General features: G+C 39.1%; 1 protein-coding gene across 1 annotated transcript in view; it reads right to left on the bottom strand.

Moving 5' to 3' along the window:
- The window catches only part of LOC5565973 (myrosinase 1), a 32831-nt gene extending 24891 nt beyond the window's left edge, over nt 1-7940 (bottom strand). The window contains exon 1 of the mRNA XM_021843136.1: nt 7296-7940. Coding sequence (XP_021698828.1) covers nt 7296-7441 — 146 coding nt within the window. The 5' untranslated portion in view covers nt 7442-7940. The remainder of the gene's footprint in view (nt 1-7295) is intronic.
- Between the last annotated feature and the right edge of the window lie 8056 nt (nt 7941-15996).

Raw genomic sequence — 15996 nt, 5'->3', positions numbered from 1 at the left:
TTTTGGAACGCACCCAAGCCGATTGTCACATCGTTTGATTCTTATCAGGAAGGGTGTCTATTTGTGACGGAAATGAGCATTCGCAAAAATCTAGAAAACTGCAGAATTCCACTCAAAACTGAAACAAACTTCACCCGTACAGATGACACTTCATAAGTAAGGATTCAATCCTGGGATTGAATCCCTAGCAAAATTACGCTCACTGAGATTGAAAAATCAGGATTCAAAACGATCCCACTTATTGGGATTTATTCAAAGCATGCTTGTTTGAATCCTGGACTAGAAGGATGATCTTTGAAGACTGAGTAGCTAGTCATTGAAATACAGGTATGTTCCGTTTTTATCAACACGATCGGCAATTTTCAGTTGACAAAAACGGAACCGTGACAAAAACGGAATAATTTTCTTAGACAAAATATTTTACAAATTTTTAAATAAAATTGCAGTTTTGCCAGGATAATACACAATTTCATCATATAAATACACAGTATTGGTTTTTAGGAGCGTTGATTAGTATTAAAATTGTTCATTCGTATGAGTTCGTAAATAAGGTGGATTGCAGACTTTAATAAATCAATATTATTAATTAATGCAATAAATCAATAATAGTTCAAGTTTTCTTGGTTAGAATTTCAATGTATGAAATATAGAATATTAAAACGATAATCACATAAATGTGCTTTGCATCATGAGAAAGGTCACATTTGTATAAATAACTACAAAAAAGTGGGTCAAGCTGATATTGTTTTTTTTTTCGAGAAATATTTAACAAGAAACAAATCTTTTTTCCTTCCCTTCATCCTCATCCTTCTGATTCTTCTTCTTTATGGTATTATATCCCAACTGAGGAAAAGCCTTTTTACAGCTTATTGTTCTTATTAACACTTCCGTAGTTATCAATTGAGAGTTTTTTTTATTTAAGTACATTTTTGAATTTTTGCCAGCCGGTTGGCGATCAAATGTGGGGTTATGTTGCAAAAGTTTTGCAAAATTGAATTAATGTTTCCTGTGCTTTAAATTGTCAAAATCAATTCTGTAAAATGATTATGGTGATTTTTCTTCTAAAGTTATCACTACCAACTTAGAGTGGGATGGACTAATCGCCATTCTAGAACAGCGCCACCTTCATCTTTTAGCTCTGCGTTCGGTAGCACAAAACCAAACTAAGTTCTACCGTTTTGTTTAGTGAAACATTATCGAATAGGTTTATCAATCACACAAAAGTGTACAAACTCCAGAGCAAGCATAATCAAATTAGAACCTTTTGGTTAGAATCTCTTTTGTTAAGTTTTATGAATAAGCGTATGGCAGTTGTTATAAGCTCTCTTTTAAACTTTTTGTCTCCACGTGAAGAAGAGGTGCGAGTTTGCTCAAAGATCAAGATCCCAACAAATATGAGATAGGAACGTGCTTGACATGGGACCATCCATTATTAACAGTTTCTCATATTGTCACCCATTTCAGTCCTTTTCCCGCTTCCTTGATGCAAACTTATTATATAGAGAATTCAAATATTTCAATAGATTGTTAAGTTTTTCTGGACCTTTGCAACAGGACCTAATCAATGGCTGTTGCTATAATCTGTGACATATGTTATCGAGTTTGAGAGATAAAAGATAATGTACAAAATTTGACGGGGTCGACAGTCTTATCAAAAATAAAATAAACTCAATTCTTATTGCTAAAACATTCTTGAGTTCATTCCCAGAAACATCCCTTATAACAAAGAACTGAACATTCTGATTGATATATGTCTATCACATGCACATAGAAAATTCTATGATGCCATGTTATATAAGAAAAGGTAGAGGTCTCTACAACTATCCTAGGTAAGGACTGTTCATTTAATAAAGTGGGCACCTTGTGCATGCTGTATCTTTTTAATTTATCGGTTTTCTGTACATCGTTCGACTAATATAGAACAATGTTGTGATAATAAAAAAGCCTCCAACATAATTAAATTTCACACGAATAAGAAACAGCGTTTAGAATGACCGATTTTTGAAGGTTATCAAAATCAATGATCGTTAAAATTTTCAAAATTTTCAAATCAGAAGCCTGCTAAAAAAATTAAGTTAGTTTTGGAGCAACAACTTTCCAGATATCATTGAAAAAATTTTCATAAATTTTTTATTGAAAAATATTTTGAATTAATAGGGAACTGATATTAGTAGAATTTTTTGGTTTAAAGTACGTCCTGACGAGAGTACTCATATAGTAATTATATGAAAAAAATAACTTACGCCTTCATAGAGGTGCTCATTTAGTTCCCACGTCACATTTAAAACACAATCGAAAAATAAAAATAAATGTTTTATTTTTAGAAGATCTCTCAAAACCCAATGACAATCATTCATACTAGCAACACTGCTGTAATGAAATCGATTTTATTTTCCACATATTGTTTTCATAATATATTATTCTTAGATTACCGATTGGAATATTTGGAGAAAAACGTTTACAATTTGATGTAGATCGATAAATACGCATACATGATTTTAAAAGTATGAGAGTTTTTAGTAAAATGACCATAAAGTAAAATATGTACTTAAGAATGCGAATAAATCTTACTATTTTGCTCTCGTTTATACAAATATATTTTCTTCAGTAATCTAAACTAGTTTTGAACACGCCTTTTACTATTTTATTTTCATTTTATAATATGAAAAACGAATCATGTATCTCGCATAAGGAACGAACGCTTTTGAATTAGAACATTTTTCATATAACTAGTTGAACGTTGAACTATTTACACATGTCTGGTGCACTTTGCTGTGATAAATCCAAGTCAAAATTTTTAACCCTGGAAATTTCTTGAGCTCTCCTCCAAAAAATGCGATGATAGCTAATCGTGACTCTTTAGAAAAGAATCGTGACTCGTTCACTAATTTTCAAGAGGCGACTCTTTTGAGTGAGTCGCCCATCTCTACTAAGTACGTATTCAACTAATCACAAATTTCAGTTGTTGCTAGCAGGTTTGATAATACTCCTCAACATAATCAGAGTTCATTGACATACTCTAGAACAGCTTGCTGCTTTTGCCTCTTTGCTAGGGAGCGAAAAATATATAAGCAAAGAGACAACGAAAATTGAGCGAGAAATATGCTGAACAGAGCAAAATTTCCTTGACTTCCCTGGGCATAGAGTATCATCGTACCTGCCACACAATATACGAATGCGAAAATGGCAACTTTGGCAAAGAAAGCTGTCAATTAATAACTGTGGAAGTGCCAGAGTACTAGAAAAAATCCTCATATTTTTTTGCACTCTCATTTGAATCGTTTGAGGATCTGTGTTGTATCATCAAGATCTGTATTGAAACATCAAAATCGTTTCATTTTTGTATCGCAGAGGAGTTCTGTCAAGTCTGGTTGCTAGGACGTGGCCAGTGCAACTCTCGACTGTTGAAAGATGCGTCATTTTTTCCAACAGCTCTTGCTTAGTTTGAAAACTCTAATTGATTATCGAATAGGAAGGAGTCAAACCTTATCAAATCGTATATGACTTGACACATATCAATGAAACATGGTGATCAACACTAACATAAAGTCGAAAATTCAAGCCTGAGGCTATTTAAAAACATGTAAATAGCTTCAAAATGGGTTTTTAGTTTATATTTCAAAAATTTAAAAAAATAAAAATGAAACTTTTTTTTGTGTAGATAAAAACGGAATAATTTGTTGACGAAATCGGAACGTGACAAAAACGGAGCGTGACAAAATCGGAACGTGATAAAAACGGAACATACCTGTATACAAAACAATTGGTCGGCGTTAAGTCAGAGTGGACCAAGTGACATTTTTCATATTTTGAGAAAAATGGATTTAAAGTCTAACGCTCTGTAATTTTTGAACTCGTTAAAAATTTGGTTGAGTATTTCTACACATCTTTGTGTAACTTTTAAAGAATATAATGTGAAGGGGCTATCATGAAAAATTATAATCCAAACCTCTGATAGAACGATTTCCTGATGGACTATGTGTACTTGGTCCACTCTGACTGAACAATTTCTAGGAAAATAACAATCATTCAATGCTTGCATGGTCAAACTGGGTGCATATCTCTATGAAAAACAAATTATCAAGACCTTTCAACATCAGTATCGTAAATTCTTCAATAATCCATATCGTCAATACCGAAATCAGTGCCAGCTTGAAAATTAAGGTTTTGCAGGGTCAGAGTACTGAAGGCCAGAAATATTGAAATATGTGTTCAGTCAGAGTGGACCAAGTGAAAATCTTGAGTACCGACCAAAATATACTGGTCCAATATGCGGGTTCTAGCACATTCCATACATACACCACAGAACTACCATAAACTTCTATCGAACTCTGAAATTGACTCAAAAACTGCAATAATCAATCAGTATATTGCTTTTCAAAACTTATTCCGCTCTGTCTGCACAGAAATTGTTGCAATTTCTGACCGCCCATCTAAATATGGTAAATTTGCCAAAAATCAAAATCAAATGCATCGAATTGAGAAATATTTTTAAATTTCTATTTTTGGATAAGTAGAAGAATCATTCCATGTCGAGAAATCTGACAAATCTCTTGAAATGTTTTTCATTTCCTCGCATTTCTCAGCGCGCTGATCATTTTCGTTGATACGGTAATAAGTACTTGGTCCACTCTGACTGCACCTTTTATCGATTTTTATTGACTTAACGCCGACCAATTCGAAGAATGACTTTATAAGCCATTCAGATATTTAGTTGGCGGTTCTCAAAACAGTACTGAAAAGTGTTACTTTTCAGCACCCGAAACAGTGCTGAAAAGCTGCACTTTTAGTTCTGTTTCTTTAGTTAGGAAAAGTAGGCCATTATGTTGCTCGTTTAGTTGATGAAAAGTAGGCTAATAAGCAACGGAATAGCAAAATAGTTATTTAAGCAACTTTTTTCAGCACGAGTTGTACTTGTAGGCAACGAGGCTTGTCGAGTTGTTTAAATGCGACGAGTGCTGAAAAAATCGAGTTTTGCAACGCGTTGCATACAACATTTTCTGCAATTACGAAAACTGCCGTTTTAGTTGGATTATTTCTAATAACATAAGGTAACCCACATGGACAAACATCCACGTGTAGTATCGCCACAGATTTTTCAATCACGTAGGGTATAACACTGTTCACACAGGACTGGCACAAATTTTCACTCTTCCATCGGTAGCACATTTGAACTACATGCGGAACAAGTAAGACACTGCATTCACATGCCATTTTCTGCCATATTTCACACACAGTTGTTCCTCATTTTGGCAGATGAGGCCCACACAAACTACCGCAGAGAGATCCGGATTTTTTTGGCGAGTTAACATGCCAACTTAACTCTACGTCCGCCAGACGATCATATTCTTAATCAGAATAACTCTTCTGAGCTGGATTTGGATTGCCCAAGGGATGCAGAAAAAGAAACTAGTCAAATAAGTGTTTGAGTAATTCGGAGCAATTAGAAAAGAGACGTGCGATAAGACTTATTCAATAGTTGACGACTCCAAAAAACAGTGCAGAAAAGTGCTACTGTTCAGCACTGCTTCGTCTGGTAGGAAAAGTAGGCCATTATATTGTCCATCTCCTAGATGAAAGTAGGGTCATATACGACGGAATTGCAAAAAAAATATTTTTGACCGCCTGATTGTATGGGGATCACCCATAGTGCGTGGCTGGCACCGTTATTGACTTTGAAATGTTTGGAATTCTCGAAATTGTACACTGGACGGTATGCTACTTCTAAACTCCATTTGTTGGTTCCTTGTGCAATTTTGATTGTGCTGGTCAATCACGGAGTAGCAACTACAAATTGTACGGTCATCTATGCTCATGCTCATTCGGGCAATTCCAATTAAAAAAAATGTTTGAAAATTCAATCTCTCATATAGGTATTCCTTACCATCCTAACCATAAAAATAATAATTCTGTGAAATTTTCAGCTTTTTTTGGTGGTTGTTTAAAGTTGGCCTAAAGGCAAAGAAGGTTTATATGGAAATTACTATGACTAAATTTTGAAAAGTATTCCAAACACGTTGGTACTGTAATGTAAGTAAAAACTTATCATCCCATAGTGAAAACTCTTTCTTTAAACTCTAATGAAGCATGTTGCTGAAGAAACAAATTCCTTTTGAGCTGATTTTGTTTGGGATTTCTTTATTTTTATTTGTAGAAAATAATTTCTTTATTATTATTTGAAGAATGAGTTTTTACCTGAGAGCGGGGCACAGATACTACACATGAAATATGTCACAAACTCTTTTAGAACTACAAGAAAACTCAGGTTTGTCAACTTCAAGCAAGGCAAACTTGATAGAAATCGATAGTTTTCTTTTGATGTGTACCTTCGATCTTTGTAAAAAGATCCAAAGTTTTCTATGCATTTCTATGTTTATTTCTTTTGAATAAGCATGAAAAGATTTTCAATAGATTGTTTGGCACATTTAAATAAATGAGAAAATATGTTTCGAACAATTACGTGCTTCTATCATGTTTGTCCATTGTTTAAGATCCCGGCTCACAGTGACAGGTCCTGACACCAGAATCTCGGCTCATCTTGACGTACACAAATTTTGTATCGGTTTCTTCATCCCAGGTTTTTATTAAAGGATGATAAGGATCTCCAAAATGATTTCAATATAAACCTACATCGTCTTTGGGCCACCTTTAAATCACCACCTAGAATGCTGAAAATTTCACAAAACATTTTTTATGGTAAGGATAGTAAGGAAGATATGGGAGAATGGTATTTGAACTTTTCCAAATTGTGAACCGCCCTAATGTTCATGTTCATCCTCATAATAATAAATGTACAAATCACTGTCACTCTTAATTTTCTCGATAAAATGATTCAAAACTCACAGATAAAATACCTGGCTATCACATCATTTAAATACCTTATGCAAAGCTGATCGTTACTTGGCCGCTTTGCAAATTGATAATGATGCACTGTTTGGAAATATTTTGAAGCATGTATTTATCACCTCTAAAAAATGACAAATCAAGATCACTGTCGTTTCCCTCGTTGAAATATTCTCAAATTCTCAAAAAAATATGCTCGAATACTATTTCTTCCGAGTGGTGGGTGCCGAATTATTAGACATTGTTTTCGTTAATAATGGTTTCAGACACACCGTGTACATAGTACATAGTCGGCTGATCAGAGCGGCTAGACGCGTGTTTTAAACCGACACAATTATGTTCAGCACATGTAGGTAAGCAGCCGACCGACCGCGTCTCTCTCTCGGGTCCATGCTGAAGTGGCTTCAATTCAGTGGCAAGTTCAATGCGATCGCGTTCATCATCACACTTACATCATATGGCAATAGCACCGATCTGTTGTCACCCCCATGCTTGATCGCTGGTCAATGTGAGGTGGTAGAATCCGTTGACATCGGCGACTTCGAGGCTGCTGCTGCTTCTGTTGTTCCGATAAAACGCGATTCGTTGAGATTTGCATTCTTCCTATTCACACACTAACCGCGAGTACGCTCGTTAACAAGTTTAACACAATCGTAAATCTTTTTAAACTCCCTCAAAACACTTATTTTACGACCTCTCGACACCTTAGAAGTTGTCACACATTAAGAATATCTAATATGATAGTGGAGTGTTTTGTTTACTGAACTGATTTGATTGCACTTTGATCACACCTATGCGAATCGCCACCGCGTATCAACAATACAGAAGATCGTTAATATCACCGTTTGCAACACTGGAGTATTGCACTTATTTGAAGGACGAGGCTAAAATTCAATCGATCGAATCAAAATTTCACGGTTTCACGGTTGTAGCACACCACCTCAGCGATGATGACGATGGGTATTACGAGAGGTACCGCACGACGCATGAAATTTGCTCACTCAGTGCTAATAGTTTGCTGGGCTGCCTGGCACCTGTGCAGCCCAATAGCTATGGAAAGAGACTAAACGCAACTACTGATCTCGAAGAGGTATTTATATGACGCTACCGGCTACAGAATGGCTATTAGGCACTGTGATGCTGGGAGAACGAATACGATTTGTGGTATTTTTTCTTGCTTTCGTCTTATGTCTGGACAGAACAACGCGTAAGGCTCAGATCAGATCGTTCTTGCCCACAAGTACTAAGTATAAATCCTCGCCTAATAGCTTACCGATCGGTTAACTACAGAACAACAATGCACAACTCGTTCTCGGGGAAATATAATGTGCTTATCCATGTGTCGCTAGTATTAAGGTCAACTGAAGCACGTGTCACCGGATGGAAATTTTAAAAGGCACTGTCGTCTTAATTAGTCACCAGCACGGAGATTTTAATACCCAAATGGTCAACGATCTGATGGGATGAATTCAAGACATGTTACTACAGTAAAAGTTGACCAATGATGGTTTCAATGTCTCCCGGAGAATAAAAAGAATCCGGAGGACTAATTAAAGTCCCGATTATTAAATATTGCTGATCTTTCAACTAATTTTCTCCATTAAAAAGAACGATATTAAATAGTTGTAATTTTTTAGGCACAAACAGCCGGTGAACAGGGAGCAGTTCATCAAAACTATGCTAAGAGTGAGGGGTTTATTATTAGCTAAGAGTCCCTTTTTTGGTAGCAAATATGAATAAAAATCTTATTTAAATCACCGCGCTAACACTGTTGGACATATTTATTTTTATATATATACCTACTTATAATTTCACGATAATTTAAGAAAAAGTGTTGACTTTAATAAAATTTCCAAAAGTTTTCTATCTCAAAAGTTTGAATTAGTGATCGAGGAGGACATCTTGGGATGCTAGGGGAAATATTAGAGATCGTCGGATCTCGGGTTTTCAAACCTGACACTTCGGCTCGGGTCGGATTAGGGCAAAGCTGCATGTCTGTTAGGGGGTGAACCCTAACTTTTGCACGATGACTTGAATGACTGTTTCAATGATTTTGAATACTTTTCAGATTTTTCCCGAAAAATTCGTGAGTGCTCTTCAAAGAATATAAGATTACGATTCTAAAGACTCCTTGTTTTAAAATTTTGGTCGATCCAATGCTGAGGAAATTACAAATGTTTTTTCAGTGTGATTTTTGAAAAATGTTACAACTTAAAGTTAAAATTCAGTGTACAAAAATTAAAAAAAATGTTTTTGAGAAAATTACATACGAAGTAAGAATAACTCTTTCCCTTTCGAATGCGGCTTAGAGAGTTTCAATTAAACGCGTAATCACAGAGATATGGACAGAACACTTTTGTATGTTTTTGAGGGGGTGAACCCAAACTTTTGCACGGGAGTGTAGAGGGGTTTTCATTGGCCGTGATTATCATAAGAAATATACCATCGAAATTTGAATCAAAGTTGGTTTATATAGTTATTTGTAACCTCTTGGTGGAGTTTTGAATGAGAAGAAGAAGGCGAAATTTGGAGTTACGTGCTTTTGGAAGCGTAACCATTGAAAACACTTATTTCAAATAAAATATTAGGAATTTATTTAAGCAGGCATTCCGTTAAGCATGTTCAAATGTTTTCAAAGACACATTGCTCTTACATAACACCAAAATCTTTCACAATTGATTCATTTTTCAAAGGCTCAAGCGCTGGAAGGCATTACGGAGCCATTTTCGTGTCATTATTAATATTCATATAATATTGGGCGCGGTAAATGGCTGGGCATGGCGTACCATTGGTACCTCGCGTACCTGCAGGAATAAAATAGACCCCTTTGTGCGGTCCTTAGCCTCTTGCCCAGAAACTCCTATCCCTACCTCCTCGTGGTACTGGCCGGGGTACGAGTAACCTTGGGGAAGATCGGGTAACCAACCCCCGGTGGGAACTTTGGTCGTATGCTGACAGGGAAGGGGGGGTTTGCTTTTGCAAACCTGGAGCGTCTGTACTCCACGTTAGGAGCGGCTCACAACAGCGTCTGTTCTCCATGTCAGGGGCGGCTGATCATCGTCCGAGTGCCAGAGAAGGACTCTAAGCTAAACTGCGCACTATGGCCCTCCGAACATTTAGGGGGAATGGGCCTCCGGAAATCTAGGGGGTTGGTGTCAGGCCCTGCAAGCCAACCGTAAAAACACATCAGCACAGGAACGTCAACGAGAGAATACGGACCGGAACAATCGGCAAAGACCACAGCGACGAAAAAGGACTAGCGATTGGAAACTCGGTACGTGGAACTGCAAATCTCTCAACTTCATTGGAAGTACTCGCATACTCTCCGATGTACTGAAGACCCGCGGTTTCGACATCGTAGCGCTGCAGGAGGTGTGCTGGACAGGAGCATTGGTGCGAACGTTTAGAGGTAATCATGCCATCTCCCAGAGCTGCGGCAACACACGCGAGCTGGGAACAGCTTTCATAGTGATGGGTGATATGCAAAGGCGCGTGATCGGGTGGTGGCCGATCAATGAACGAATGTGCAAGTTAAGAATCAAAGGCCGATTCTTTAACTTCAGCATAATCTGCCCATACTCGCATAACAGTCCCATTTGAATTTTTGTCACTTTCGACTTAACTTCATGAATAGCGTTCTTTGTTAGTGTACTTTTTGAAATCATTAAGAAAATTGTACTTTTGTATGAAAAAAATGCGAAAAAAATACCAAACCATGTGCGTCCCATATGAAAAGTACCCGCATAACAGTCCCATCAGTAGATTTCGGCGAAATTCCAGCAAATTTACTCCTCTTTTGATTTCTGTAATTTTGTATCGTAGTATTTATCATATTAGAAAGAGGAATTATCCAAATTTTCCTACTTGAGATGAAGATTATGCAAATCTTCTTACTTGAGACGATTTTTTTTTTCAGAATGCCTCCTGGTTGACATGTTGTAGAGCAACATATAGAAATGTATCCTAGCGATCCTCTAAATAAAAAAAAGCAAAATAGCTTACCTCTGAAACATTGCTACTAGGTATTGCAATTGCATGGTGCTTCGACATTTGTTGAAGTCTCCGGCAGGCTCATCATCCAAAGAAATTAATGGTTTGGGCTAGCATATGAATGCGCTAATTTTGACGGGCATCGTCGATAGGGATGGTAAAATTGAGTAATTGCGACGTCTAATGCTGAGAAAACGGTCCAGGACAAACCGCAGGTTTATCCATATCTGGCGAATTAGTAGCAATCTGTCGTCAATAGATTGTTCAAACATTATTCTTCGCTTATACACCTTGGCGTGCTTGGAATCCAACGTGATGCAGCTGAATCTAAGGAATGTTTAGTATCGTCCGGCCGCATGGGTCAAATCAAACCCAGGGAAATCTTCTGCACTTTCACCACCGTATAGATTAATAATTTCGAGGAACCATTGCAATTAATAGAACGGTTACTAACAACTGCAAGAGAAAAAGTGTCTTGAATCCTAATTTTTAGAATTGTCAGGGTGACGTGATATCATAGTAAGCGAGTCCCAAGTAATGGGACTGGTATGCGAGTATATTTGCGTTTGGCGAAAGAAATACTCGGATAACAAGTCCCATATGGTAGAAGTTCGGATTTGGGCATCAAAAACAATCGCATTGTTTATATTATAGTTGTTGGGCATCTTCTTATACTGCAATGATACTGTGTAGAGTAATGCCACGAGAATTTTCCGCTGTCAGTAACAGTGTATCGAAAACATTTGCATTAATGTTTAAATGCGTTTTTCTCAAAATGATGATTTTCTTGATGGGACTGTATTGCGAGTATGGGCATAATCAACGTGCATAGCCCACACTCCGGAAGCACTGATGATGACAAGGACGCATTTTACGCGCAGCTCGAACGCGAGTACGACCGCTGCCCAAGCCACGACGTCAAGATCATCATAGGAGATTTGAACGCTCAGGTTGGCCAGGAGGAGGAGTTCAGACCGACGATTGGAAAGTTCAGCGCCCACCGGCTGACGAACGAGAACGGACTACGACTGATAGATTTTGCCGCCTCCAAGAACATGGCCATTCGTAGCACCTATTTCCAGCACAGCCTCCCGTATCGGTACACCTGGAGATCACCTCAGCAGACAGAATCGCAAATCGACCACGTTTTGATCGATGGACGGCACTTCTCCGACATAACCGACGTCAGAACCTATCGTGGCGCCAACATTGACTCCGACCACTACCTGGTGATGGTGAAACTGCGCCCAAAACTATCCGTCATCAACAATGTACGGTACCGACGCCCGCCCCGGTACAATCTCGAGCGGCTGAAACAACCGGATGTCGCCAATGCGTACGCGCAGCATCTTGAGGCAGCGTTGCCGGATGAGGGCGAGCTCGATAGGGCCCCTCTTGAGGACTGCTCAAGCAGCCATTAACGACGCTGCCGAAAGCGTTGTCGAATATGTGGAACGGAGCTCAAGAAACGATTGGTTCGACGAGGAGTGCCAGGAGGTTTTAGAGGAGAAGAATGCAGCGCGGGCTGCAATGCTGCAGCATGGTACGCGGCAAAACGTGGAACGATACAGACTGAAGCGGAAACAGGAAACCCGCCTATTCCGGGACAAAAAGCGCCGCCTGCAAGAGGTAGAATGCCAAGAGATGGAGTTGCTGTACCGTTCTCAAGAAACGCGGAAGTTCTATCAGAAGCTCAACACATCCCGCAAAGGCTTCGTGCCGCGAGCTGAGATGTGCCGGGATAAGGATGGGAGCATCTTGACGGACGGACGCGAGGTGATCGAAAGGTGGAAGCAGCACTACGATGAACACCTGAATGGCGCAGAGAACACAGGCACAGAAGGTCAGGACAGCGAAGGCGATGGCTACGTCAGCACAGCGGACAGCGGAAATCAACCAGCTCCCACGATGGGGGAAGTTAGGGATGCCATTCAACAGCTCAAGAACAACAAAGCCGCTGGCAAGGATGGTATCGGAGCCGAACTCATCAAGATGGGCCCGGACAGGTTGGCCGCTTGCCTGCATCGGCTGATAGTCAGAATCTGGGAAACGGAACAGCTACCGGAGGAGTGGAAGCAAGGCGTTATATGCCCTATCTAAAAAAAGGGCGACAAACTGGAGTGTGAAAATTATCGTGCAATCACCATCCTAAACGCCGCCTATAAAGTGCTATCCCAGATTCTCTTCCGTCGTCTATCACCTATAGCAAACGAGTTCGTGGGAAGTTATCAAGCAGGTTTCATCGACGGCCGCTCGACAACGGACCAGATCTTTTCCGTGCGGCGAATCCTCCAGAAATGCCGTGAGTACCAGGTCCCTACGCACCATTTGTTCATCGATTTCAAGGCGGCATACGATAGTATCGACCGCATAGAGCTATGGAAAATCATGGACGAGAACAGCTTTCCCGGGAAGCTCACAAGATTGATCAGAGCAACGATGGACGGTGTGCAAAACTGCGTGAAGATCTCGGGCGAACACTGCAGTTCGTTCGAGTCTCGGCGGGGACTACGACAGGGCGACGGACTTTCGTGCCTGTTGTTCAATATTGCGCTTGAAGGTGTCATGCGGAGAGCCGGACTTAACAGTCGAGGCACGATTTTCACGAGATCCGGACAATTTGTTTGCTTCGCGGACGACATGGATATTATTGGGAGAAAATTTGAAACGGTGGCAGATTTGTTCACCCGCCTAAAATGCGAAGCAACAAGAGTCGGGCTAATGGTGAATGCGTCGAAAACAAAGTACATGCTGGTTGGCGGAACTGAGCGCGACAGGGCCCGCCTAGGAAGCAGTGTTACGATAGACGGGGATACCTTCGAGGTGGTGGACGAGTTCGTCTACCTCGGATCCTTGTTGACGGCTGACAACAATGTTAGTCGGGAAATACAAAGGCGCATCATCAGCGGAAGTCGTGCCTACTATGGGCTCCAGAAGAAACTGCGGTCAAGAAAGATTCACCCCGCACCAAATGCACGATGTACAAAACGCTCATAAGACCGGTAGTCCTCTATGGGCATGAGGCGTGGACTATGCTCGAGGAGGACTTGCTAGCTCTTGGGGTTTTCGAACGCCGAGTGCTAAGGACGATCTTCGGCGGCGTGCAGGAGAACGACGTGTGGCGGCGAAGGATGAACCACGAGCTCGCTCAACTCTACGGCGAACCCAGTATCGTGAAGGTAGCTAAAGCTGACAACAACCCTGTAAAGATGGTGTTCGCCACGAATCCGGTCGGAACAAGAAGGCGTGGGGCGCAGCGAGCTAGGAGGATTGACCAGGTACACCAGGACCTGGAGAGCGTGGGTCACAGTCGAGGATGGAGAGAAGCGGCCATGAACCGAGGGAATTGGCGAAATATTGTTGGCGAGGCTTTATCAAGATAATTGATGTAAAGCCAAATAAGTAAGTAAGTAAGTATAATATTGTCAAAGCCCAAATAGCTACCCCAACGGCTATTCCGGTTAATTTTGTACTGCCCCAAAACTTAAACTTCAATTGCTGAGTAATGCACTATTGGCCAAATTATAGAATTCTTGACCATTTTCAAGTTTTTTATGATCATTTGTAACATTAGAGCGATTCAAATTTTAAAAATGTTAGAAGATCCAATCTCCCATATGTTCCTTACCATCCTTACCATAAAAATAGTGTTCTGTGAAATTTTCAGCTCTCTAGGTGGTGATTTAAAGGTGGCCCAAAGACAATATAGGTTTATATGGAATTTACTATGGAGAAATTTTGAGATATGTTCCAAACACGCTAGTATTGTGATGTAAGTACAAACTTATTATCCCATATTCAAAACTCATACCTTCTTTTGGAAGAATTAGATGCCCATCCAAACACAACGCTTTCTATTTTTATATCTAATGCCTAGCCCGAGAGCTGTTATATGTCTTCCTTAAAAATCAAAAATCTCTTGAGAAGATTCTATACCTTAATCCTGAATTTCATTAACCCTAGTATCATCACCCTGAACGCATTATTATGCTGAACGCTAATGTCCCAAATATATAATTACCTTGTATGACATTGTCCCGTGATAATGGAATTCAAAGTAATGCCATTCTAAAAACTGGAACTCACGGTGATGGTCTTCAGGTATTTGGGGTAATGAAATCCATAGTTAAGGAATATAATTTTGAAAAGGTACATAATATATGGTAAAAACAGAGTTGTTCATGGATTTTACGTAAATTCTAGTTTTAATTACCGACAAATCGTAAATTGTTCTGTTGCCCAGTTGATAACCTGGTAGTCTACCTACCAGAATATGGTTTATATCCCACACAAACTGAAGATTTCCGTGTAAACTTTTATTTGTTTTCGATAACAGACTGTGCTTGTTAAGTAAAGACTCACCAGTTGCTATGACTTTTAACATATGAAAAAAAATCATACTTTGGGAGCTTTTTAGACACTGACAAAGACAAATAATTTAAATTAAGCTCTGTATATGCTACGAATTTGAACCCCATTAACACTTCAGTCGTCGCGCTGTTGTATTTTGTACAACACTGGTGGGAAAACATCGCTAGTAGTACACAGAATCAGCGAGGTATTTTTGACGGTGACAAACCACGCGACGACTGAAAGGTTAAACAAAATAGTAAAGGGTGTTCTAAACTTTGAATTGTTTTCTTCCATTTTGTATCGCTGTTTTCTACGTCGTCAAATTTATTTTATTTCATTCACTGCTACCCATAACCAAGAACTCAACTCGTAAAGTATTCCTTGATGTATACTTCGCTTCGATATACAACAGGTAGCAATCAGTTTGCATATAAAATAATCTGAATCGTGGGTACATGGGTTCACCAAACTAATATTGTGCTGCAAGGATTAATTTGGTTACATGATGAAATTAGCTCCGTAATGCTTTAAAACACTTGAGCTTATGAAAAATCAGTTGTTGTGAAATACTTTTCGGCATATAAGTGCAATGCCATTGAAAATATTTGAATAAGCTCAAAGGTATAAGAATGCCTAACTAATCTATTTAAAATTAGTGTTTAAATGTTTACACTTCCAAACCAACTTTGATTCAAATTTTAATATTATATTTATTCTGATAATGACGGCCAATGGAAACACGTTTAAATATCTCAGATTTTCTTTGAATTAGTGGACTTACACATTCAAAAGTGCGTAACTTCAAAACGG

The sequence above is a fragment of the Aedes aegypti genome, chromosome 2, assembly GCF_002204515.2.
Source record: "Aedes aegypti strain LVP_AGWG chromosome 2, AaegL5.0 Primary Assembly, whole genome shotgun sequence".
Taxonomy (NCBI): Eukaryota; Metazoa; Arthropoda; class Insecta; order Diptera; family Culicidae; genus Aedes; species Aedes aegypti.
This window is presented reverse-complemented; position numbering and strand designations above follow the sequence as displayed.